Source organism: Uranotaenia lowii, chromosome 2, assembly GCF_029784155.1.
Source record: "Uranotaenia lowii strain MFRU-FL chromosome 2, ASM2978415v1, whole genome shotgun sequence".
NCBI lineage: Eukaryota > Metazoa > Arthropoda > Insecta > Diptera > Culicidae > Uranotaenia > Uranotaenia lowii.
In genome coordinates this window covers 341,643,665-341,671,578 of record NC_073692.1, presented here as the reverse complement: position 1 = coordinate 341,671,578, position 27,914 = coordinate 341,643,665, and the positions used below count along the sequence as shown (strand labels likewise).

The window sequence follows — 27,914 nt, the reverse complement described above, 5'->3', positions numbered from 1 at the left end:
AATCTGAAATCTGAATCTGAATTCTGAATCTGAATTCTGAATCTGAATTCTGAATCTGAATTCTGAATTTGAATTCTGAATCTGAATTCTGAATCTGAATTCTGAATCTGAATTCTGAATCTGAATTCTGAATCTGAATTCTGAATCTGAATTCTGAATCTGAATTCTGAATCTGAATTCTGAATCTGAATTCTGAATCTGAATTCTGAATCTGAATTCTGAATCTGAATTCTGAATCTGAATTCTGAATCTGAATTCTGAATCTGAATTCTGAATCTGAATTCTGAATCTGAATTCTGAATCTGAATTCTGAATCTGAATTCTGAATCTGAATTCTGAATCTGAATTCTGAATCTGAATTCTGAATCTGAATTCTGAATCTGAATTCTGAATTCTGAATCTGAATTCTGAATCTGAATTCTGAATCGGAATTCTGAATCTGAATTCTGAATCTGAATTCTGAATCTGAATTCTGAATCTGAATTCTGAATCTGAATTCTGAATCTGAATTCTGAATCTGAATTCTGAATCTGAATTCTGAATCTGAATTCTGAATTCTGAATCTGAATTCTGAATCTGAATTCTGAATCTGAATTCTGAATCTGAATTCTGAATCTGAATTCTGAATCTGAATTCTGAATCTGAATTCTGAATCTGAATTCTGAATCAAAATTCTGAATCTGAATATGAGTTCTGAATCTGAATTTTGAATTCTGAATTTTGAATCCTGAATTCTGATTCCTAAACCTGTATCCTGAATTTGAAAACTGAATCTGAATTCTGCATCTGAAATTGAATCTAAATTATGTATGAGTATGTAGAAATGAAAAAAAAAAAACATAAATTCATTCTTCAACACGGGTAAAAAAAACGAGGGTCATAAGATCTTCATATAAATTCCCCCCCAACGCAGTTTCCTGTACGGCTCTGCATTTTGTTGACACCCGGCATGGCTTTAGACACTATAATTTCATAAATGAAATTATAATGTCTATAGGCATGGCGGACTCTGAAGGAAACGCCCATCCGCCATTTGCTGCATTGAAAAGCAAGAAGTGTAAGATATAAACACTGTTGCCGTATTTGCCCCAGCAGACTGAGAAACTGCCCAGACCACGGTGCGTCTTAGTAATGCCTTTTACCTATTTGAGTTTGAGCCGCTCTCTATCAAGCGTGCCGATGGTTTATTGGATAGCGCTTGAAACTTTGAATCTGAAGGGTTTTGGTTCAAGTCTCGAGTTAATAAATATTATTTTTTTATTTTGATTATCTCCATTTATAAATGATTGCTGGTGCTGCTGCTTCGAGGCGCCACTAGCAACTTTTTTATATGCCATAATAAGTATGATATGTATGTATTTGGTAAAGAAAACGGTTTCAACTATTTTGTTTTTTTCCCGTTTTTGAAAGGGTTGTGTAGAAAAAAAAATGCATTCTTTTGAGACTAAAATCATTTTAATTGTGCAGCCCAGTTTCGCAAAAACGTTCTAGACATTTTTAAAATGGCACATACAAATCCACGGACATCAACAGAACTCGTCGAGCTGAGTCGATAGGTACCTATAAAGGTATGTCTAAGACCCATAATTAATGATCTCTCAAATCGACCGATAACCAAACCTTTCTGTTAGAAAGGCAAAAATGATGCCTGATACGTTTTTTTGGGGAAAAGCGAACTGGTATGTAAGGAGCTCATTTTATGTATGGAAAGAATGGGATTTAAACAGTAGAATTTCCAAGATTTATAACACGCTGAAATGGTGCCGTGGTAGCAACCAGAACTATCACGTTGCTGGTCACGGTTCGAATCTTACTGTTTTTTTATGCTTTTTTTTACTGAATAAGTAAAACCAACTACAATATTGATGGATAGCCGTGACGCGTGCCCTAGCATGATACCTTTTTTAGAGCTCAACCATGCATAGAGGAAAAATTCCCACAAAAGGAGGGGAAAGTAATATGACTATTAAATGATTAGTCTCATTCTGGAAACTAAATCTGAAATCTTATTCTGATTCTAAAGTTTGAATTTTGAGTTACAACACTTAGTCTAATATTTGAATATAAGTTCCAATTTCAAATTCCAGGTTGATCTTTAATCCAAATTCTTAATCAGAATTCTAAATCTGAATTCTCAATCTGAATTCTGAATTTGAACTCTGAATTTGAATTCTAAATCTGTATTCTGAATCTGAATTCTGAATCTGAATTCTGAATCTGAATTCTGAATCTGAGTTCTGAATCTGAATTCTGAATCTGAATTCTGAATCTGAATTCTGAACCTGAATTCTGAATCTGAATTCTGAATCTGAATTCTGAATCTGAATTCTGAATCTGAATTCTGAATCTGAACTCTGAATCTGAATTCTGAATCTGAATTCTGAATCTGAATTCTGAATCTGAATTCTGAATCTGAATTCTGAATCTAAATTCTGAATCTGAATTCTGAATCTGAATTCTGAATCTGAATTCTGAATCTGAATTCTGAATCTGAATTCTGAATCTGAATTCTGAATCTGAATTCTGAATCTGAATTCTGAATCTGAATTCTGAATCTGAATTCTGAATCTGATTTCTGAATCTGAATTCTGAATCTGAATTCTGAATCTGAATTCTGAATCTGAATTCTGAATCTGAATTCTGAATTCTGAATCTTAATTCTGAATTCTGAATCTGAATTCTGAATCTGAATTCTGGATCTGAATTCTGAATCTGAATTCTGAATCTGAATTCTGAATTTGAATTCTGAATCTGAATTCTGAATCTGAATTCTGAATCTGAATTCTGAATCTGAATTCTGAATCTGAATTCTGAATCTGAATTCTGAATCTGAATTCTGAATCTGAATTCTGAATCTGAATTCTGAATCTGAATTCTGAATCTGAATTCTGAATCTGAATTCTGAATCTGAATTCTGAATCTGAATTCTGAATCTGAATTCTGAATCTGAATTCTGAATCTGAATTCTGAATTCTGAATCTGAATTCTGAATCTGAATTCTGAATCTGAATTCTGAATCTGAATTCTTAATCTGAATTCTGAATCTGAATTCTGAATCTGAATTCTGAATTCTGAATCTGAATTCTGAATCTGAATTCTGAATTCTGAATCTGAATTCTGAATCTGAATTCTGAATCTGAATTCTGAATCTGAATTCTGAATCTGAATTCTGAATCTGAATTCTGAATCTGAATTCTTAATCTTGTAAATCTCATTTTGATTGTTTTGCATCACGCGGTTTTCAACATTGAAATTTCTTTCATCCAAAATTTTTTTTTATGATTTCGGATTTTACAACTTTTAATAGTATGGTTTTACCCCTAAAAGTATGCAGCAAACTTAATTTCAGAAAAATTGTGAATAAAAGTTTTCACAAAACAAAATCGTGTTTTCATGCGTAATGATTTTTAAGTCATCGCAAATTTATCAAAAACTGTGAAAATTGGTATTCTTGGAGAAACAATTCCAGAATTGAAAATTGATAAAGTGAGGAGAAATTTTACGGATGATGAAAAGAGCGAAAGAACATTTTTGCAAGGAAAATTTATTAACGTACACCATACTTTACCTCGCAACATCCAGCTTCATCAATTTTTAATTCTGATATTCTTTCTCCATGAATCTAAATTTTTCACCGATATGCCGAAAATAAATTTACAAAAATTCTGAATCTGAATTCTGAATCTGAATTCTGATTCTGAATTCTGAATCTGAAATCTGAATCTGAATTCTGAATCTGAATTCTGAATCTGAATTCTGAATTTGAATTCTGAATCTGAATTCTGAATCTGAATTCTGAATCTGAATTCTGAATCTGAATTCTGAATCTGAATTCTGAATCTGAATTCTGAATCTGAATTCTGAATCTGAATTCTGAATCTGAATTCTGAATCTGAATTCTGAATCTGAATTCTGAATCTGAATTCTGAATCTGAATTCTGAATCTGAATTCTGAATCTGAATTCTGAATCTGAATTCTGAATTCTGAATCTGAATTCTGAATCTGAATTCTGAATCGGAATTCTGAATCTGAATTCTGAATCTGAATTCTGAATCTGAATTCTGAATCTGAATTCTGAATCTGAATTCTGAATCTGAATTCTGAATCTGAATTCTGAATCTGAATTCTGAATTCTGAATCTGAATTCTGAATCTGAATTCTGAATCTGAATTCTGAATCTGAATTCTGAATCTGAATTCTGAATCTGAATTCTGAATCTGAATTCTGAATCTGAATTCTGAATCAAAATTCTGAATCTGAATATGAGTTCTGAATCTGAATTTTGAATTCTGAATTTTGAATCCTGAATTCTGATTCCTAAACCTGTATCCTGAATTTGAAAACTGAATCTGAATTCTGCATCTGAAATTGAATCTAAATTATGTATGAGTATGTAGAAATGAAAAAAAAAAAACATAAATTCATTCTTCAACACGGGTAAAAAAAACGAGGGTCATAAGATCTTCATATAAATTCCCCCCCAACGCAGTTTCCTGTACGGCTCTGCATTTTGTTGACACCCGGCATGGCTTTAGACACTATAATTTCATAAATGAAATTATAATGTCTATAGGCATGGCGGACTCTGAAGGAAACGCCCATCCGCCATTTGCTGCATTGAAAAGCAAGAAGTGTAAGATATAAACACTGTTGCCGTATTTGCCCCAGCAGACTGAGAAACTGCCCAGACCACGGTGCGTCTTAGTAATGCCTTTTACCTATTTGAGTTTGAGCCGCTCTCTATCAAGCGTGCCGATGGTTTATTGGATAGCGCTTGAAACTTTGAATCTGAAGGGTTTTGGTTCAAGTCTCGAGTTAATAAATATTATTTTTTTATTTTGATTATCTCCATTTATAAATGATTGCTGGTGCTGCTGCTTCGAGGCGCCACTAGCAACTTTTTTATATGCCATAATAAGTATGATATGTATGTATTTGGTAAAGAAAACGGTTTCAACTATTTTGTTTTTTTCCCGTTTTTGAAAGGGTTGTGTAGAAAAAAAAATGCATTCTTTTGAGACTAAAATCATTTTAATTGTGCAGCCCAGTTTCGCAAAAACGTTCTAGACATTTTTAAAATGGCACATACAAATCCACGGACATCAACAGAACTCGTCGAGCTGAGTCGATAGGTACCTATAAAGGTATGTCTAAGACCCATAATTAATGATCTCTCAAATCGACCGATAACCAAACCTTTCTGTTAGAAAGGCAAAAATGATGCCTGATACGTTTTTTTGGGGAAAAGCGAACTGGTATGTAAGGAGCTCATTTTATGTATGGAAAGAATGGGATTTAAACAGTAGAATTTCCAAGATTTATAACACGCTGAAATGGTGCCGTGGTAGCAACCAGAACTATCACGTTGCTGGTCACGGTTCGAATCTTACTGTTTTTTTATGCTTTTTTTTACTGAATAAGTAAAACCAACTACAATATTGATGGATAGCCGTGACGCGTGCCCTAGCATGATACCTTTTTTAGAGCTCAACCATGCATAGAGGAAAAATTCCCACAAAAGGAGGGGAAAGTAATATGACTATTAAATGATTAGTCTCATTCTGGAAACTAAATCTGAAATCTTATTCTGATTCTAAAGTTTGAATTTTGAGTTACAACACTTAGTCTAATATTTGAATATAAGTTCCAATTTCAAATTCCAGGTTGATCTTTAATCCAAATTCTTAATCAGAATTCTAAATCTGAATTCTCAATCTGAATTCTGAATTTGAACTCTGAATTTGAATTCTAAATCTGTATTCTGAATCTGAATTCTGAATCTGAATTCTGAATCTGAATTCTGAATCTGAGTTCTGAATCTGAATTCTGAATCTGAATTCTGAATCTGAATTCTGAATCTGAATTCTGAATCTGAATTCTGAATCTGAATTCTGAATCTGAATTCTGAATCTGAATTCTGAATCTGAACTCTGAATCTGAATTCTGAATCTGAATTCTGAATCTGAATTCTGAATCTGAATTCTGAATCTGAATTCTGAATCTAAATTCTGAATCTGAATTCTGAATCTGAATTCTGAATCTGAATTCTGAATCTGAATTCTGAATCTGAATTCTGAATCTGAATTCTGAATCTGAATTCTGAATCTGAATTCTGAATCTGAATTCTGAATCTGAATTCTGAATCTGAATTCTGAATCTGATTTCTGAATCTGAATTCTGAATCTGAATTCTGAATCTGAATTCTGAATCTGAATTCTGAATCTGAATTCTGAATTCTGAATCTGAATTCTGAATTCTGAATCTGAATTCTGAATCTGAATTCTGGATCTGAATTCTGAATCTGAATTCTGAATCTGAATTCTGAATTTGAATTCTGAATCTGAATTCTGAATCTGAATTCTGAATCTGAATTCTGAATCTGAATTCTGAATCTGAATTCTGAATCTGAATTCTGAATCTGAATTCTGAATCTGAATTCTGAATCTGAATTCTGAATCTGAATTCTGAATCTGAATTCTGAATCTGAATTCTGAATCTGAATTCTGAATCTGAATTCTGAATCTGAATTCTGAATCTGAATTCTGAATTCTGAATCTGAATTCTGAATCTGAATTCTGAATCTGAATTCTGAATCTGAATTCTTAATCTGAATTCTGAATCTGAATTCTGAATCTGAATTCTGAATTCTGAATCTGAATTCTGAATCTGAATTCTGAATTCTGAATCTGAATTCTGAATCTGAATTCTGAATCTGAATTCTGAATCTGAATTCTGAATCTGAATTCTGAATCTGAATTCTGAATCTGAATTCTTAATCTTGTAAATCTCATTTTGATTGTTTTGCATCACGCGGTTTTCAACATTGAAATTTCTTTCATCCAAAATTTTTTTTTATGATTTCGGATTTTACAACTTTTAATAGTATGGTTTTACCCCTAAAAGTATGCAGCAAACTTAATTTCAGAAAAATTGTGAATAAAAGTTTTCACAAAACAAAATCGTGTTTTCATGCGTAATGATTTTTAAGTCATCGCAAATTTATCAAAAACTGTGAAAATTGGTATTCTTGGAGAAACAATTCCAGAATTGAAAATTGATAAAGTGAGGAGAAATTTTACGGATGATGAAAAGAGCGAAAGAACATTTTTGCAAGGAAAATTTATTAACGTACACCATACTTTACCTCGCAACATCCAGCTTCATCAATTTTTAATTCTGATATTCTTTCTCCATGAATCTAAATTTTTCACCGATATGCCGAAAATAAATTTACAAAAATTCTGAATCTGAATTCTGAATCTGAATTCTGAATTCTGAATCTGAAATCTGAATCTGAATTCTGAATCTGAATTCTGAATCTGAATTCTGAATTTGAATTCTGAATCTGAATTCTGAATCTGAATTCTGAATCTGAATTCTGAATCTGAATTCTGAATCTGAATTCTGAATCTGAATTCTGAATCTGAATTCTGAATCTGAATTCTGAATCTGAATTCTGAATCTGAATTCTGAATCTGAATTCTGAATCTGAATTCTGAATCTGAATTCTGAATCTGAATTCTGAATCTGAATTCTGAATCTGAATTCTGAATCTGAATTCTGAATCTGAATTCTGAATCTGAATTCTGAATCTGAATTCTGAATCTGAATTCTGAATTCTGAATCTGAATTCTGAATCTGAATTCTGAATCGGAATTCTGAATCTGAATTCTGAATCTGAATTCTGAATCTGAATTCTGAATCTGAATTCTGAATCTGAATTCTGAATCTGAATTCTGAATCTGAATTCTGAATCTGAATTCTGAATTCTGAATCTGAATTCTGAATCTGAATTCTGAATCTGAATTCTGAATCTGAATTCTGAATCTGAATTCTGAATCTGAATTCTGAATCTGAATTCTGAATCTGAATTCTGAATCAAAATTCTGAATCTGAATATGAGTTCTGAATCTGAATTTTGAATTCCGAATTTTGAATCCTGAATTCTGATTCCTAAACCTGTATCCTGAATTTGAAAACTGAATCTGAATTCTGCATCTGAAATTGAATCTAAATTATGTATGAGTATGTAGAAATGAAAAAAAAAAAACATAAATTCATTCTTCAACACGGGTAAAAAAAACGAGGGTCATAAGATCTTCATATAAATTCCCCCCCAACGCAGTTTCCTGTACGGCTCTGCATTTTGTTGACACCCGGCATGGCTTTAGACACTATAATTTCATAAATGAAATTATAATGTCTATAGGCATGGCGGACTCTGAAGGAAACGCCCATCCGCCATTTGCTGCATTGAAAAGCAAGAAGTGTAAGATATAAACACTGTTGCCGTATTTGCCCCAGCAGACTGAGAAACTGCCCAGACCACGGTGCGTCTTAGTAATGCCTTTTACCTATTTGAGTTTGAGCCGCTCTCTATCAAGCGTGCCGATGGTTTATTGGATAGCGCTTGAAACTTTGAATCTGAAGGGTTTTGGTTCAAGTCTCGAGTTAATAAATATTATTTTTTTATTTTGATTATCTCCATTTATAAATGATTGCTGGTGCTGCTGCTTCGAGGCGCCACTAGCAACTTTTTTATATGCCATAATAAGTATGATATGTATGTATTTGGTAAAGAAAACGGTTTCAACTATTTTGTTTTTTTCCCGTTTTTGAAAGGGTTGTGTAGAAAAAAAAATGCATTCTTTTGAGACTAAAATCATTTTAATTGTGCAGCCCAGTTTCGCAAAAACGTTCTAGACATTTTTAAAATGGCACATACAAATCCACGGACATCAACAGAACTCGTCGAGCTGAGTCGATAGGTACCTATAAAGGTATGTCTAAGACCCATAATTAATGATCTCTCAAATCGACCGATAACCAAACCTTTCTGTTAGAAAGGCAAAAAAGGTCGAGATCTTATGTTATTTCTAATAGCAATTTTTGAGTAAAGATCGAATTTCTGGGAATATTTTTCGGATATCTGATTTATTTTTATATTGATATGGAGTATTTAAGAGTTGGATGATAAAGTAAATCTAAACTGATTTCAGTTCACATGGTACCTGGCTGTTGAAGCCAAAAAAGGTATTTTTTATTCTTAAATTCTTGTTAGTGTAGGAAAATTGCGACAAACTTTTCAGATTTTTTTACCTTTTTAGTATTAAACATGGTGTTGCTTTAACTTTAAATACATGTGTACTGTGATGCACTGGAAAAACATTAAAAAACTATAGATTTTTAATAAATTTATTTTTTGAGGCCTTGAAGATGGTCATAAATAATCTTAAAAGACTACTATATATTTTAAAAATCCCTTATCAAAATTTGCAAAAATTGAAGACTCAGCCTTAACACAAAAATAAATTTTACAAATGTTTACTCAATAAAAACTAAGAATTTGAAATCAAGATAATGACCAAGACAATTTAACAATGTTTTTTTTTATCAAAGTTTTCAAATAAAAGTTTTTGGCAATAATAAATCACTATCAATATCTAGAAACAGCAGCTCATATTAGGCTTCAGAATTAAAAATAGAATCAAAATTTCCAAATTAAAATACTTTCAAACACACAATTTAAAATCTGAAAATTTGATAAAAATTATCAAATGAACTTCAGTTCCTTTCAATCGATTAATAAATAATTAAATTCAACATAAATTAAAATAATAATCAACTCAATTCTGAACTGGTATAATCGTTATCAGATGATACCAAATGTTTAGGTTCTAACATTTGAATTGGCTGTAGAATTTGAGTCTGAAGTTTTTCGTGACATTTTGCCTAACTCTGATCGGTTACACCCACTTTTTTTGTTTAGAAATCATTCTGTACACTATATTACTTCAACAACATAAAAAAAAGAAAATTAAATAAAATCTTTACTTTCAATTTTCAAATGTTCTATTTCTATCCCCTTGTGAATAGAGGCAATTGTCAATCTGGATAAATGATTAATGATGAATGGTTAATGATGAAACGCAAAAAATCTGCTTATCAAAATGTGAAAAAAGCATTTTCAAAATATTGACTGTTTAAAACGTTAAACAGTGCATAAGACTACATTTTATTACGTTATTCCTCGAGCATATTTTTTTTTTTTATTTTTACAATCCTCAATTAACACATTTTCCATAACCCACGCTTCAATTTTATATGAAATTTTTCGCTGCCTATTTCCGGTGAAATAGTTACATTATTATCTTGAAGCTTCAAGCAACGACAGACAAAAGTTGTTGAAAAAACACGCGTTCCCGCAAAAACATGACATACCCGCAAGACTCGACATTTGTGATCTGCATATGAGCGAGTTAAAGAGAGCGTTCGCTCTCGAATGCTTCACTTTCAAATTTGACTTGAAGATATTCGCAAGCGAACGCAACAAGCCAACAATTTCCTCTTTTCAGTTCTTTTAGCAACTGATACATCAAACAGAGATTTGGCCTGTGGGCAAACAATCAATTCGTGTGGATGGGATAGGATTTGTTTCGACTGTGAAACACGCAACGCAACGATTCCCTCTGATGATGCTAACATTAAATGTCGCGCAACATCCTCTCTTTTCACACAGCAAAGGAAGAGAATTGTAATACAATTTGAGGGGGCTTTGGAAGTATCGCCTATATTGGATCAATCATGAACAAGTATCGGAACCTTGGTTCCCACACGATCTAATGTACTAAATATGTCAAAATCTGCAAACAAAAATTCAACGCAAGGCAATTTAATTCTGATTATCGATTCCAACAAGTTGCCAAATAGATTGCACTGTTAGAAACCCAATCGGTTCTCAAAACTAGATATAAATATCTCCGGCTCAACGAGAGAAAAGATCAAAAGATAGAATCCTAAATTACCGATCTAACCGATTAAATTTCAGGTCGAAGAATCGATCTTTAAAATAAAAAAATCTGAGTTTGATCTTCCAAGGATCGATCCAGATCTACCAAACCTACCGTAGACATTGAAATTTCAAACCAATGATTCCGACTCATTGACGTTATTTTTAGTAACTGACTCTAGAATTTTATTTCAGTTTATTTTGAAACTGAATTTTCAATTTTTTTTTCTGACTAGTCGCAAAATTGACCGTACATCCATTTTGTTTTCTTAAGTAGTAAATGAGGCTTAAAGCTTTCTAAACATAACTTTTGATGCTAATTAAAAGAAACATGTGGACATGTGAACATTTGTATAAATAATTTGAACACATCATAAAAATATTCGAAAATTGTACAGGGTGGCACCGTGAAAGTTATTCACTGAGTTTTATTGTATAGAAATCAAACCATTTATTATTTCTCATCGAAATCAATTTCAATATCATCTATAAGTAGTAAAACTACAAGCTAAATACTTGAGTTCAAATTTTTTACCTTGGTGTTTAATGACGGTTCATTTGTAGATCTCGGTTTTTGCTGAAAACGTACGCAGATCACATCTTTTTTTTCTGGCGGAAAGTTGTTTTCATGGAACAAATTTCTTCGATATACCAGCCGTTTAAAGCAGTCGAGCAAAATAAAAATACGTCATCTGTGATGGTTTGGAGAAGTATATCGACGAAAGGAAAATGGCTATTACTACTAGTGTAAGGTTGCCAGATTGCCCGGTTTTAACAGGGTTTGCCCGGATATTTAATACTAAATTTAAGAACAGTCCGGCCCAGCCCGGTTGCCCGGATTTCATTAAAAAATGCCCGGATTTTGCCTGGATTTATTCACTTTATGTGGCAAATCAAACGAAAAAAAAAAAAAACAACAAACACCTCCAAAACAAAATTTTTAGAGCAAGTTTCATAAAAATAATCATGAAAGGTTTTTTGGAAGCCTAAAATACGGTTCAAAATGTATCGATAAGTTTTGATGAAAATAATTTTTTTTCTTTTTTTTTCCTTTATTTTTGTTGACGAATTTCAGAGTTTTGACAAAATTTGCACGGATATTGTCTGGATTTATGGTCGTCAATTTGAAAACGAATGCCCGGATTTTGCCAGGTTTTTGTTTTTATATAAAAATTGCTCGGTTTGTCCGGCCCGGATACGTGCTGAAAAAATTCTGGCAACCTTATACTAGTGCTATTAATTGATAGTGGTGTGGAAAAAAAACACGGAAGGATTACTTTCAACACATTTTCAAAAGCTATTTGCATCCTTGCACTACCCATTATGCTTTTTATCGAATACAGTTTTTGCTTTCAACATAATACAGCACCAGCGCATTTAAAGCATTAAAGCATTTGAACCCAGCATTTGAACCCCCAAGACTTAAATACCTGGAGACAAATGCGAAGGAAGTTAGACGAACGTTAAGCATTGGGGGTTGAACACATTTAAAAACGTTTGGGGAAGATTTGGGACGTAGTACCGAACTAAGTCTTGCCTACGGTTTGCAAAAACTTCGTAATGCATCTACGGACCGTTATCAAACACATCAAAAACTAAGGTGAAAAATTTGATCTCAAGTACTTAGTTTGTAATTTTACTAATTATAGATGGTATTGAAATTGATTTCGAAGAGAAATTATAAATGGTTTGAGTTCTAGGCAATTAACTAAGAGTAACACTTTCACGTTGCAACCCTGTATAAGAGTTTCTCAGGAAAAAAATATTACTTTTATAATTCACGAGTGCATTTGGGCGTCGCGAAGCTTATTAAATGATGTTAAAAAATTCTGGAGATGAAGTAATCCTTTTTCCTTTTTTCAGTTCCCTATCGTTCCTGAGAATTTTGTATCTTTTAACGATCTTCAACTACCTTCAAAGGTGCTCTGTGGAGTTCAAGTTAAAGATTGTCCTCAATCAATTTCAGTCTTGGAGGGATATTTTTCAGCAGTCACTCTCATATAGGAGCGATTTTCTTGTGTGTTTTGTACCTTTTTAATTTCTTCACGGAAGGTCATGTTTTTTTATGTTCAAACATTCCATTTTGAGCATCGTTGAGTTGAACAACTCAACAATATTGAGCTAAGAATCATAATCGAAAATGAGCATTTAATTATTGTAAATAAGTTATAGACGTTTTTGATTTTGGTTATATAGGAAGTTGGCGATTTTTTTTTGAGATAGCAGAAAGGTTGAATTTTTAGAGTTGTTTTTTCATTCTTCCGATTGGAAAATATGAAAGTTTGTGGAAGTTAACAAGATGTAAATGTAGTCAAATAAGATTGTTGGTCTTCAATAACGTTTCTAAATAAAGACCTTATTAAGTCTAAAGAGTGACACTTTTGGAAGTTTGACGGCTTGTAATTATTTCAGGCGCATAAAAAGAAATTTATGAAATCTTTCATTTTGCATTATAACTATTTATAAACGCTTAAAAAAAACTTCCTAATTAGTTCTGTTTAAATATATAGTTTTAAAACTTTGAAACGTTAATAAATTATGGGTTTCAGACGGTATCAAGCAACTTTTTTTTTTTAATTTTTTCAGTATTTTGAGTCGAAGCAAAAAAAAACGATACACGGACTCAAAAAACTGTAGATCAGCTATCAAATGCTCAATTGAAAATATACTTAGTTTATATTGAAACTGATACTGTGTGCTGCATGTGCGTATTTTTATTAATTTTTTTTTATCATGACCACAAATAATATAGAGAAGCTGGTGTTAATATTCTACTTTTCAATCCATTAACCAACCGTCAATCAACCTACAAAGTAGTTTTGGTCACAGCAGAGAAATTTTGAATAGTGGATCAAAAAGTGGACGTAATTTGGTAAATTTATTGATAATTGTATTTTTAAAATTTGATACACAATATTGTTTTAAAGTTTGTTTCAATGTTAGATTTTTCATATTATTTTTATTCTTAGGTAACGGGTTTTGTGAAGAAATTACATTATCGCTGTGATGCTTAGCAAAAATGTGATAAAATAAAGGTATTTTTTTTTTTTAGAAACAGGACACCTAATTTTGATTATAGCTACGATCCTTGAGATTGGACATGGAAAACTGTGACAGAGTTGTGTTGATTATGAAAAGTATGTACTATTTATGCCTATAGTTCCAGTATTTAAATTTAACCCGTTTCATAAATATTAACGATACACGAAAAGAAGCTTAAAAATTTCACACAATTTCCTTCAAAAACATTCGTTATGCAATTACGAATGTTACAATATTGTTTTTAAAAAAAAAAAATCTATGGCCATTTTGATGAAAAATGGTTAAAATACTGCCAAGAATGTCGTTAAAAATTTGTATATGCAGTAATTTTGTAAAAGATATCATGATTGGCCAGAATCTGCTTCTGTGGTGAGAAAGCTAGAGTTTTTGTGACAAAAGCTCTTGTTTTCGCTGATTTCGAAAGCCTAAAAAGAGTATTCTCGTTTTTTTCACTTTGCATTCTACGGTCTCGTTTAACCAATTTAACATTTATTTCATTTTTATGATAATCTTATAATGTTTTGGTCATATTTCGTCAGCTCAGCTAACATTCCCGCGGAAATGTGTTTTATTGACAGAAAAATAATAAAATCCGGTCATTTCAAAGCAGCTTAACCCATAAACCCAATTGTTCCCTGTTCTTCTCAAAAGGAAAATATTGAGTTGTAAAAGATTGGGATTTTAAGTAAAAGGGTGCAGTCACCTAAAATACTGATTAGACGAGGTATTGGTGAGAAAAACTGACCGATACAAAGTATGAAAAAGTTTGCGTTCACTAAAGGGAGATACCAAGAGTAAAATAAGGATATTTCTTACAAACAACGATAAATATTTATTTGTATATGAATGACCATAAGATAACCTTCATTTCCTTCTCATAAAGTTTTTGATCAAACGAATGGTTTTAAAATACACCTATTCCTAACTGCCTTTTTCTTAAAGAACGAAGCTTTAAATCTACAAAAATTAAGGCGAATGCTTGCATGTTTTTTTCGTGGTGTGCGAACTTGAATTTATCTTTTCAAAAAATGCTTAAACATTTCTATACCATAACTGAAACAATTTCGACGGTTGAGCTGGTGATACAGCTCAGTTGGCAGTTCAAGCCCAAAAGTGAACATTGAACACAGTTGAACCGGGAAAGTTTTTCAATTACAGTCTGCTGAATGCATCGTTGACATCAAATCGCGAATGACACGAAGATGTTAAAACCAAGGTGTGTATATAAAAGAGGTATAACCGTTTGTCAAATTCCCTATTTCAGTTAAAATTCTTTGTTTGTAAACAAACTCATTGAGCGCCTCGCGCGCTCTTCGCAAATTTACTGTGAAAGTCGGAGAACCTTGTGTTTCTGAAAACCTTGGTTAAAACGACTATAACCGAATCAAAACAAACAACTTTGACGGTTGATTGATTTAAAAAAATGGATTTTACATCATCTTACATTCAATGAATGTATGAGTACAACATAGAGCTCCTAACTTCAGGTTTTTTTTTTATAAACTACCTATGTTTTTTTTTGGTTATTTTTTAACGACTGATATTTTTGGTTCTTTATTTTCTAATTTGCATTTTAGTCTTTAGGGAGCAAATAACAGAGTTTTACACTTTGCTCGACGTTTCGGTCTTTGATCTTCCTTCTTCAAGGGTTAACTAATATATTTTATTTTTGAAAGTTTCTTTTTTTCTTACTTCAGAAATATATTTCATGTGTTGTACCTAGTTTGCATTATATTGTATGTGTTCCTGATTGTATACTGTGTGAAGACAAGTTGAATGGAGTTTGAATTGAGTATTGATAGCTGATCTACAGGATGTTCTCTGAACGGTGCCTTTTTTCTTCGACTTTGAATAACGTTGAAATAAATGATTGTTGCTGGATCTTGACTGAGATTCATATTTTAGCTACATTATAAAGTATCCAAAAAGATCGGTTGAGAAACAAAACGTATACAATTGCAATTTGTAAAAATAACACGCCGTTTATCTTCCAATACTGTCATATTGATTTTTAAGTCTAGAACAGTTTTAGGATAAAATATAATCTTAAAAGGTAGATAAGTAAGAAATGAAAAATCATTCCATCCGTTGACTTCCTTCATGCATTTCAAGAAAATTTCAGACAGTGCACACAAACTGATAATGATTTCTACTCTACATTTTTCAATTGCTTTTTTTTCGTCCGAACAATTCCTTGGACTATTTTATCGTATGAAAATACTGGTATCAATAAACAATATTGACATCCATATCAGTTTTCTTCAAACATCAAATCAATTCCATTGCGAAATAATGAAAGTTTCAGCTACCTTCGTAACCATGTTCCACTAATTGAAATTCGTTGCTCTTATCTCGTCGTTTCGTTCCAGTGCTGCCGTATGTTTCCTCCGGCTGAACCTCGCCATCCACCGGCTTAGCAAACGGTTCCGTTCCGTTCCGAGAATATTCGAGGAGGTCGCTGCCCGGCATCCTTCCAAGGCGGCCCTGCTGATGGACGATCGCCGCCTGACGTTCCGGGAGGTGAAAGAGCTGTCGGACCGTATCGCTGTCTATTTCCACTCGAAAGGATTCTCGAAAGGCGACACGGTGGCTCTGATGATGGAAACCCGTCCCGAGTATCCCTGCATCTGGCTCGGCCTGGCCAAACTGGGCGTCGTGACAGCTCTCATCAATACCAATCTTAGGCGGGAGACGCTGAAACACTCGATTACTGTGGCCAATTCTAAGGCCATCATTGTTAGCTCGGAACTGGCGGAAGGTGAGTGGTTAGTTGAAAGTTGTTTCGGGGTGGGAAAATTTGAAAGAAGGTGGGCGGCAAGTATTTTGAACTCATCTTCCTTGGTTCGAAAATGCTCAAACCAACCTATACCTATTCTAGTCTCTCGGACCAACAAAGTACAAATAGTATCCGTCAATCAGGTCTAAAGCGAAGCTGTCGATTATACCCAATAGGATGTTATTTCGAGAGCTGTGTCCTGTCTTGAAGGCTTTGCTCTTGTCCGGCTTTGAGAGGAAGATAATAGAAGTGAAAATTCTTGGGCAAACATCTGGTTGTGATAGATTTCACGTCGCAGCACATGTTGAACTTATAAGCGGCTGTTCTTCGGAGGTCAACAAATATCTTTTTTGAATAGTCTGCTGTTGTGCTTCTTACAATAAGTTTGATTTAATTCATTTTTGGTAAATCTGTTGGGTTGCATAATTTTCATAAAAAAATGCTCTCACATTACAAAAAGAAAACCGGTGCCCATATCAAGCTGAAATTTAGAACAATACTGGGTGCTTGCAAAATTTCCATTTTTTTCATCATTCTTGGTACACAAAACAGTTGTGCCAGAACAAGATAATTTATTTCCATTCCATCGACTTTTCGACAGGGTTTTTCCATAATTTAGCCGAAGAACGCCAACAAACTATAGAAACATACAGTACCGTTCATAATTGTATAGAAATTGGAAACAAGCGCACTGTCATTTCGACTTTGAACTTCCATAACTTTTTACTCTGATGATACTTTTTAATCAAATTTTTTGCGTTAGATAGATCAACTATCACACTATTATATCACAAAATTTGAGCTTTCTGGAATTTGTGTGGCCTGAGAAACAGTAATTCTACGAAAATCGGACTTTTTGGACTTTTCTCAATCAAACTGCAATATCTCTGAAGTTACGCAACATTTTTTATTGAAAATTTTCACAGTGATTGTTGAGATATGAAGCTAGCATGTCTGAATTTTTCGAAAAGTTCTATCGATGAGATCAAAAGTTACGCGAGGTGCAATATTTCAGGCATGAACCTTGAAATGCGATTTCTATAGAATTTTGGACGTTTATTTCCATAGGAAAATCACATTCTCTGTTTAACAACCAGTAAATCTATTTCAACCGAAAAATCACAACAATATCGCGAGATTCTGATTTAAAAACACAAATGGATCATTTATTCCATTTTTTCTTTTCTTCATTGCTTTTGCTAGACATTTTTTGTCTGATTGGTGGAGGAAACAATATTGTTCTCATGAATCGTCCAAAATTCTATAGAAATCGCATTTCAAGGTTCATGCCCGAAATATTGCACCTCGCGTAACTTTTGATCTCATCGATAGAACCTTTCGAAAAATTCAGACATGCTAGCTTCATATCTCAACAATCACTGTGCAAATTTTCAATAAAAAATGTTGCGTAGTTTTAGAGATATTGCTGTTTGAATGAGAAAAGTCCAAAAAGTCCGATTTTCGTAGAATTACTGTTTCTCAAGCCACACAAACTCCAGAAAGCTCAAATTTTGTGTTATAATAGTGTGATAGTTGATCTATCTAACGCAAAAAATTTGATCAAAAAATATCATCAGAGTAATGAGTTATGGAAGTTCAAAGTCGAAGTGACAGTGCGCTTGCTTCCAATTTCTATACAATTATGAACGGTACTGTATTTTTAAAGAATATCTTGGACCTTGCAACGAGCTCAATTTTGTCTTTTTCCGACTTGCAATTCCGAAGTTATTCAAGAAAACAAGCGTAACGTGACGACGCACAGTGGGGCAGACCTGATTAATCGATGGTCAAAACCTCATAACTTTTTCAAATCAAATCCTACTTCAAACTAAAAAGTTGTTCATATGATAAAAATCTTTAATTTGATGTCACTTTTTTTCATCTAGATGTTGTGAAATTTGATTTAGATAACTTTGTTTAGCTGATTTCCCCTATTCCCTTGGAAGCTCTCAGTCAATCGGAGTGAAAATTTTCATGTCAGGTTTTCAGGACCGTTGAAACGTTAAATGATGTTTTGAGATCCCTCCCCTCACATGAATGAGGGGCTTCCATACAAATGTTACCTGAATATCTGCAAACCCCTTTAAATAATTATGCAAATGGATCCCAATTTGTTGTTATTTTAGCGCAAGTTTGAGAGGAATCTCTTTTCTGGAAGAAGGAGATTTCATAGAAATGGTACAAAATTTTAACATTTCTAAAAACTAATCAAGCAACCACAACAAATCTAACAACTGGTAGGAACTTGATAGGAATAAATCAAATGTATTGAACCACATAGGACCTCTGAGGATTTTAAAAGTCATTCCTTAACGAATCAAGGCCGTGTGAAGAGGGGGAAGACTCCCCCCCCCCCATGGAGATTTTTTCTACGATTTACAGATTAACGAGCTTATTTTGATTAATTTGGGTGCCCTGAAACTTTTTAAAGTAGGAATAAGTTATTCCTACTAAGTGTTTATCACCTTTCCCCAAGACCGCAGGCAATTTCAACTTCTGTGAAAAAGTCATGAAAATGTTTAATCTGTTTTTTCTCTAATTCTGTAATATGATGAATTTTTAACAATTTTTAAAGAAGTATTAATTAAATCAAACTTTAAATATTTTTTAAAGCAAATATCAAATCGATTTGCAGATTTTAAATTTTGTTAAAAGAAAATATAACTTTTTTTTAATTTTATTTAGTGATGTCAAACAAACTCCAAAATTTTCAAAACTTTTTAAAATATTAAACCGTAGGCATCAAAATGCTTAACCTTCATTTATTATTTAAAATTGTTTAATTAAGTCGTTTTTATTGTAAAAAAATCGCTCTATAATGCTAAAAACTTATCTCTTTCATCTTCATATTATATTTTAATGAGCAAGTTATGTTCTTTTAGTAAGAACATTTCAAGATTATGAAATTTATAGGCGGCTAAAAAGTTAGAGGAAATGGTTAGATATTGAAAATTAGCAAGTAGAATTTGATTAGATGCATTTTCATCACATATCAGATATCATAAAATATTATCGTATTTTTTTTTATAGTTTTCAAATAAATTTACCGAATTTTATAAAAGAACTAATAACATTTTTGGAAATGTTTTAAATAAGTGTGTCTTCGATTTTAAATAATAACTTTTGGTATTCTTAAAACATAACCTTCTTGGAAGCCCATAAATCTTAATTTATAGCAAAAAATAACTTAGTTTATATTCAATAGTTCTAGTGACTGCAACAAAATATTCAGAAATGCAAATTTTAATGTGTGTTACGCTTGAAAATTAATAAACGTTTCACTTTTTTAATTTTAAATTTTGCCGCCGACCGTGGCTTAGGGATAGCGTTTCAGTCTTCTAAACCAGAGGTCATGAGATCGAGTCTCGGTCACGGCATACATAGTACTCTTTCTGTGGGCTGGTGGTGTTAGCATTAGTAAGATGCTAGCCATTATATCCTTGAAAGATGTACGCTTTAGTCTTAAGTAGAATTTAGATCTCTTCAAAGAAACATGAAGTTTCACTGAGATCCTATATGTGTGCGTTCGTTTAAAAAAAAATCACGTTTTTGAGAAAACCTATAAGAAGTTCAAAGTAGCAATTTTGAAGCTGACTCAAGGAACCATTTTTCCCGTATGTAGAGATAACGTGCCGCTATTAAGCCTACCCCTATTTCGATAACTTAAATGGGATTTGCTTTGTGCTTTCAATATTCACTTCAAAACTTGGAATTTATTATTTTCATTTTTATCAACTTCAAATTTGAACTTTTTTTTAAAAAAATATATAAAGCTATTGTTGTTAACTTCAATCAAAAATGAACATTCTTAGTAATTTATTTTGATTAAAGGGTGATACGGTCAAAATTTGGTCAATATCAACTTGACGTATTTCTTTCAATTTTGCATTTAAAAAACCTGAACACCCCTTATTTTGAAGGTGTGTGTGTGTAGAATGTTGCTCCTATTTTGATTTTGGAATTCACTCTTCTGTTGTCAAAATGCCGTCCAAGGAAGAAGAGCAGCGTATCAAAATTTTGCTCGCGCACCGCGAAAATCCGAGCTACTCGCACGCAAAGCTGGCAAAATCGCTAAAAGTTGCCAAATCAATCGTTACAAATGTAATTAAAGTGTTTGGGGACGTTTAGCGACAGTCAGGAAGTCTGGATCGGGATGAAATCGTAAACCGGAAGCCGCTGAGACGACAAAGAGAGTTGCCGGTAGGGGAAAGGTTTCCTAAATGGGCCTATCGGGTTAAATGACCCTACGGCTGTTTGATGAAATGGCTGACTAGGCAGCTTATCTGACCAATGCATTTTGAGGGTGATACGCTTAGAACATAAGGCAAGAAAGAATTTAATGAATTTACAAACTCAAAAAAATTTAAAAAATCATACAAGGTTTTGATACATTTTGATGTAATATTTCGACTTTTAAAAATTATACGTAAAGAAGCTTAAAACAAAAACTAGGAGGGTTTTTGTCTCTTACTTAAATGAACTTAAGAAATTAAGCATATTTCAGCTTTTGTGGAGGTTTAATAATGATTATATAGTGGAATAATAGAGTGTTTTTGTATGCCCCCATCATGTTTGTAAAACGCCTCCATCCTAAAATAACAGGTTAAATAGAATAAATAAATGTTTTTTATCATTGCACCTTCAAATCTAAGCTCTGAATAACATCTTAAGAGAGAATTGAAGATCTAAAAACAGATTTGATAAAGTTTTTCTCTTGGATGAACTACCTCCATAGTATGGCAATCCTAACTTTTGTTTTATTCCATAAAATTATAATATACATAGATTTTTATAAAACTTCAGCCTTGTCGTACGGAAATTATTACTTCCTAGCATTTCCAATGAAATTATTCGTAAATATTGCCCAAAAAAAGAAATTTTGTTCAAAACATAAATAGGCGCATTTAGCCCGCACGGTTTGAGTTTCGGCATTTTAGACAACACTTATAATAAAATCATTTTCTTGGAAACAGAAGAAAATTTTAACATAAAAATTACTCCAATGTATAGAAAACAGATGCCTGCACACGTGTATATAGTTTTTGTACACATATTCGATGTGATATTTGATTAAATCAGTGTTCTGCTTAATAGGCGCATATAGCCCGCTCCTCCCCTAGTTTCAAGCGAAATCCCAACCTCTCTCTCCGAGATGCTGCAAATAAGCTGGATGTATCGTCTACAACCGTGCATCGAGCCAAAAAACGAGCCGGACTATCGACTTACTAGAAAGTAGTGACTCCAAATCGTGATGATAAACAAAATACGACGACCAAAGCGCGATCTCGGAGGCTGTACACGACGATGCTAATGAAGTTTGACTGCGTGGTAATGGACGACAAAACCTACGTCAAAGCCGACAACAAGCAGCTTCCGGGACAGGAGTTTTATACGGCAAAAGGAAGGGGAAAGGGAGCAGATATTTTCAGGCGCGTGAAACTGTCAAAGTTCGTGAAGAAGTATCTGGTTTGGCAAGCCATCTGTACCTGTGGCTTGAAAAGCAGCATTTTCATAGTTTCCGGGACTGTCAACCAAGAAATTTACGTGAAAGAGTGTTTGAATAAACGTCTGCTGCCTTTCCTAAAAAAAAAAACGGTTGTTCCGTACTGTTTTGGCCGGATTTGGCATCTTGCCATTACGGTAAAAAGCCATGGAGTGGTACGCCGCCAACAACGTGCAGGTGGATCCCAAGGACAAGAACCCTCCCAACACGCCAGAGCCCCGCCCAATTGAGAATTACTGGGCTATTGTCAAGCGGAACCTAAAGAAGACCAAAAAACTGCTAAGGACGAGCAGCAGTTCAAGGCAAACTGGCTTTCTGCGGCGAAGAAGGTGGCTGTACAAAATCTTATGGCAGGGGTTAAGCGTAAGGCCCGGCAATTCGGATTTGGAAAAGCGGAAGCCTAACTGGGTATTTTTCCTGAATTTTATACTATATTAAACTTGAAAAAGAAATTTAATTTGATTTTTTAAGTAGGTAATCGATTTCACCAATTTACACGCTTTTTCCCTTGACCAAATTTAGACCGTATCACCCTTTACTGAGAGGATCTAAATTTAAAAAAAGACTTAATCTCTGACTTAAATCACTGGCGTTCTTGAAATAGATTTAAATTTTCTCTTTTTTCATCAAATGAAATCCAATCATCATCTATTATTGTGTTTTGAATCAATTCCGTAAAGTTCAAAATTCATTTTGTTTTCCAATTTAAAAATTCTTATTTTATAAAGTTATTGAATATTTTCATATTATAAAATATTACCGAGGAACTATTCAATCAACCCGTCAATTGAAAATGAAGAAAATTAATGTAAATTACAATAATATATAAATAACAATTATTATCACTACTATAAACTACTTTTAGGCATGGTTAATTTAAACACGATATGAAATTAATTTTCATTTTCGGATTCAATTTCGTTTTAAATCGAGTGTTTTATTTTATGTATCCTCTATCTGTGCATTAATTCTTATGTACGACGCTTTAAATTTTGATTTTATTGGAAATTTTGATTCGCATTAATTTTCTGGTGTTTTGAAAATATAGACTAAAAGTTTCCAGTTCAAAATAAGGATAATATTTTTGAAAAATTTATAAATAATTTACCGAAAATATCATTGATTTTCAACTTTGATTATGAATTATATTGAAGCGTATCAGTAAAACTTATTATCTCTTCGAGTTTGTGTGATAGTCATGAGTAAGGAAATGGTTTTAGAGACAATTTCCTACTTTAGTGTGCATTTTTAATATCGAAATCATTTCTTGCTAAATTCTAATTTCAGATCCCTACCACCTCCCTCCCCCCATTGGACGAATCTTTCGCACGGGACTGGAACGAATGCATCCATACAAATTAAATGTAAAATTTATGTATAAGTCGAGAATTCAGCAATCAAAGCAATCTAAAGTTGGGCCTTAAGTGGCCAATTTTCTTACAGAAGAAGAAGCTTCCGCAAAAAAACTAAAAAATCATTGATACACTAATATTAACTATACTCAAAACTAGATAATCTAGCGTAGAAGAAGGTAGTTTCTTTTCCGGCCTTTTGCTTAATATGTCTATATTTTATTATTTATGTTACATTAGTGTATTGAATTAGGAGCTCAGCTCTATAATGAACAGTTTAGTTGGAGCACTATAGTTAACTAAATACTCAAAAATTATTAATTAGAATTAAAATTGCTAAGTGCTTTAACGCGCACATTCAAATAATCATTCAAATATAGGTTCTAAAAAATTGAATTTTTAAAATAAAAAAATCCAAAATTTGAGTTTAGAGAATCGATTCTTTCAAAATAAGATTCAGTTATCTTATTTTAATCGCCGCTGGGATATATTCTTATTTAATTTTTGGCATTTCGGCGAGTTGTGAAAATTCAAGGTAGAATATTTAGAAAGAACATGAAAGTATTATAGGTGGAAAGATCAAAGCTAGAGCGCTTTGGGTAGAAGAAATTGAATAGTTGGTGAAAATGTGAGCAGGGCTTTTGTTGTGTGAACAGCTTTTGAACTACTTGCGTGATTCTTTGCCGCGCGCCGTTTCAATGTTGATAGGAAGCGATGAAGAAACCCATCGCATTCCTACCCACATTGAAACACGGACGGGTCGAACACATGTGAGATTGTGTCCGACCGGGCAAAAAATCACCCAAGCAGCGCTCACAGCAGCGGACGGGTCGGACACAATCTCACATGTGTTCGACCCGTCCGTGTTTCAATGTGGGTAGGAATGCGATGGGTTTCTTCATCGCTTCCTATCAACATTGAAACGGCGCGCGGCAAAGAATCACGCAAGTAGTTCAAAAGCTGTTCACACAACAAAAGCCCTGCTCACATTTTCACCAACTATTCAATTTCTTCTACCCAAAGCGCTCTAGCTTTGATCTTTCCACCTATAATACTTTCATGTTCTTTCTAAATATTCTACCTTGAATTTTCACAACTCGCCGAAATGCCAAAAATTAAATAAGAAAATAAGATTCAGCAAATCAAAGTGAAAATTGGATATATTTCTTGAAGTAAGAAATAAATTTGAACGGATATTTTGCGAACAACTATGGAAGGCTAAGTTTCTGTTATTTCCGTAAAAAAATATTTTTTTAACTTGAAAATCTTTAGAGATGAAATTTAATTGAAGTTTTTACAGTTACACAAAAAATAGGAATGAGAGCTATTGAAGATGTTTTGACAGTACAAAATGGGTATATTTTGTTATGAATCTTCAAACTCATTGCTGAAAACGGCAAAACAAATGAGTTATGCTCAGGACCTTGAACAGAGCCTTTAAATATTTAGTAAAGTTAATTGCATTAATTAGGCGCATTCAGCGCGAATTTCAACAACAATCGTTCAAAATTTGTAAAATCTAGATTTTCTAATATTGTTTGTATTTAATACATAAATCTTTAGAAAGCTTTTGAGTTCTATCACACACATACTTCAACAATCGGATGAGATGTGAAAAGCTGAGTATAAAATTGAACAAATGTTGCGATAAAAGGATGTTTCATCACTTATTTACGATTATTGATTTTTCGATAACAGCAAAAAACTTTTTTTTCACAATAATATCCCATAAGAACTCTTCTCTTCTAAAATAGTCTTGATCAAATTTTTCGAGCAATTTAAAACAGTAAATTTATTTTCGATGATAAATAAAATAAAATGTTCAACTGGAATTCAAACTTATTTTCATTGTTTGCATTTTCATTTCTCATTTATAGCTATCGTCGAGATCGCTGGCCAAGAGGGCGTGAAGGGCCTTCCAACGTTCGTTTATTCTACGGATGAATCTACGGAACAAAGTATTATCGAAAAACTTCCAGGTAAGCTACTCATATAAGTAACTATTTTAAAGCTCTTTTAAACGGTTTGTTGAATTTTATCGATAATAGTTCATCGAAAAAAAAACCATTTATGAGTTTATGTAAAATAGAAAAATTTACACATCAGCATTCAAATCTGAAACTGAAATATGGAATGATAGATTATTTGAAATTCATTTTTAACAGAATGTATGCTTAAGCAGTACACGCCATATAACCTGGCCTCCCCAAAAGCGACCAGCAAAACTAACGTAGAAAAGGGCGAAAAAATCCTCCCATTATCAACACTGTCCGAAACGGCTGGCATTTTCCCATAAATTGCACACATTCGGATTGTGATGATGTATTTCCTTTCCATTCTGCTATCGTGATAACGGAGTCTGTCCGTGTGAAGCAAGTGTGAAGCAACTAGGTTAATAGTAAACCTCCTAACTCCATCAGTAGCTGAGAACTGTGTGTTGTATAGTCTCGCTGCTGCTGCTGCTGATCTGGTCCAGTTTCTGGCAACGTCCGAATATATTGGAACTGGACCAATTCTTCTTCTAAGCTGCCCGGCACATCAGGGAACACGCGTGTTCTGGTCGAGCGAAACGAAAATTTCCCAGGGATTTTCCGGTTCTTGGTTGTTTTCTGAAGGTGTTTTCTGCTCGACCTCCCCAATTAGGCTTAGTCGATTAGTTCTACTCTATTTCATAGAAAATTTTGAAAAAAAGAAGTCTAAAAAGTATATTGATTAATAAGACACATCTCGACGAGAACTACACATAGAGTTTAAAATGCCTTGAACGCCCTTGAACAACACCTATACAATTATTCGAACATATAAACTTAACTTCTATGTTACATATTTGAACCCTTAAATCGACACGCCTTGCTCCCTCCTGTTCGGAGGATCGGAAAGCTCGGTGAAAATGCATCAAGGATTGCCAAAAGTGGCTCACGAAATGTCTTTCAAAGTGAGTTCTTCCACCTAACCGCTACACATAATGGGTGGTCATAAATCATCTTTGCACCCAGAAGAAAACTTTCTGCTCCAGCAGTTCCGAAATCGGTTTTCTTAGATGGGGATGGGGGTGAAAGAATGTTAGAACAAAATTTAATTCATCTTTGTACATTAGTCAAATGCGTACAAAATTTAAATCCATTTTGTCATCCAGAAATTTAGTTTAAAAATTTCAAAGGTAATTTTCTTCAATGAAAATGACAAACTTTGAATGAATTTTGTACAACCCTGTGTACATTCTTTTGTCTGCTGTATGAATAAAATGAGAAGTATCCTGTATGTTTTCCCATAATACACACACCCCGTAAGCTTTGTTTCCAAACCGGGAGTATATTTTTCATTTTTCGTCTGATGTTGCTGATGCTTTCTCTCTACCTCTTTTCTTCGGGCACAGGATCCCACAACCTGCGACAGGCGCTGGACAGCGAGGACAGCGACCCAGCCACGACGGGTGTGGATTTAAGTTCCATCTGGGATGATATATCACCGAGAGATAAATTAGTTTACATCTACACCTCCGGAACGACCGGGATGCCCAAGGCGGCGGTCATCACGAATTCCAGGTGAGTTGAGGGGTTCTCGAGAGGGTTATATGGTGGGAAGGTTACTAAAAAACATAAAAGAAATTAGGAGTTACTCGAATTTGAAAAGCTACATGTTTAATTTTTTGATATTTAACTCTATAACCGAAACCCCTCATTTTTATTTAAAAAGTTTATCCTTAAACGTTTCACGTGATTTCACTTTAGGATTGAAATCAGATTACTTTTCAAACGAAATTTTTTCCAATTTGTTACATAAAAAATTTGACAACTCCATAATTTAGTTTCAAATTGCCATGCGAATACCATCTTCTGCATCTCTATCAGTGGTGGACGAGTTTTAGTTTGCAAAAGGACATTACATTCGAATTGATGGATGGATGGTGTAGCCCAGTTTAGAGTAAAACAGATGTTGAAAGTTGTCAAGTCCCATCTTTGTTTGCCGGCAAGCAACTAATTAACCTAATGATAGTTTCTTTCTAAGAATCCTAGCTGAACGTCTGAGCTTCTCTCCATCTGTTATGTACAAGCTGAGCAACGTTTTTATCTGTATTTTGAAATTCCTCAAGTTACCCATTTCTAGCGATCAGCCTGGAAAAGGTAATTTGAGGAAAAGAGGATAGGATCTTTTACTTTGAACGGTGAAACGGTCTTTCTTATTCTTTAACATTTTTTTTTAATTTTTGGCAAAAATGTTGATTCAAATAAGACAATTATTATTGCGGTATTTGCAGTCTATAATGCGTTAAAATTTTCATTCGAGCTTTCAAATTATGTTGCACAAACTTTGCGACGTCACGCTGAAATGGCTCAAATGAAATCATTTTTTTGGGCCGAGCATAGCCTTTTCTCAGTAATAGTATAGTTTGAATTGAAATTGTCTGAGTTTTTAAATGTTTCGTTGATGGATTGAAATATAAACATTTA

The 27,914-nt window shown here is 33.3% G+C and overlaps 1 protein-coding gene across 2 annotated transcripts in view; it reads left to right on the top strand.

The window, feature by feature from the left end:
* The window catches only part of LOC129743911 (long-chain fatty acid transport protein 4), an 83,163-nt gene that overhangs the window by 37,900 nt on the left and 17,349 nt on the right, over positions 1–27,914 (top strand). For both annotated transcript variants that reach the window (XM_055736149.1, XM_055736148.1), the window contains exons 3-5: positions 16,202–16,590; positions 25,341–25,442; positions 26,840–27,008. In XM_055736149.1, coding sequence (XP_055592124.1) covers positions 16,202–16,590; positions 25,341–25,442; positions 26,840–27,008 — 660 coding nt within the window. The remainder of the gene's footprint in view (positions 1–16,201; positions 16,591–25,340; positions 25,443–26,839; positions 27,009–27,914) is intronic.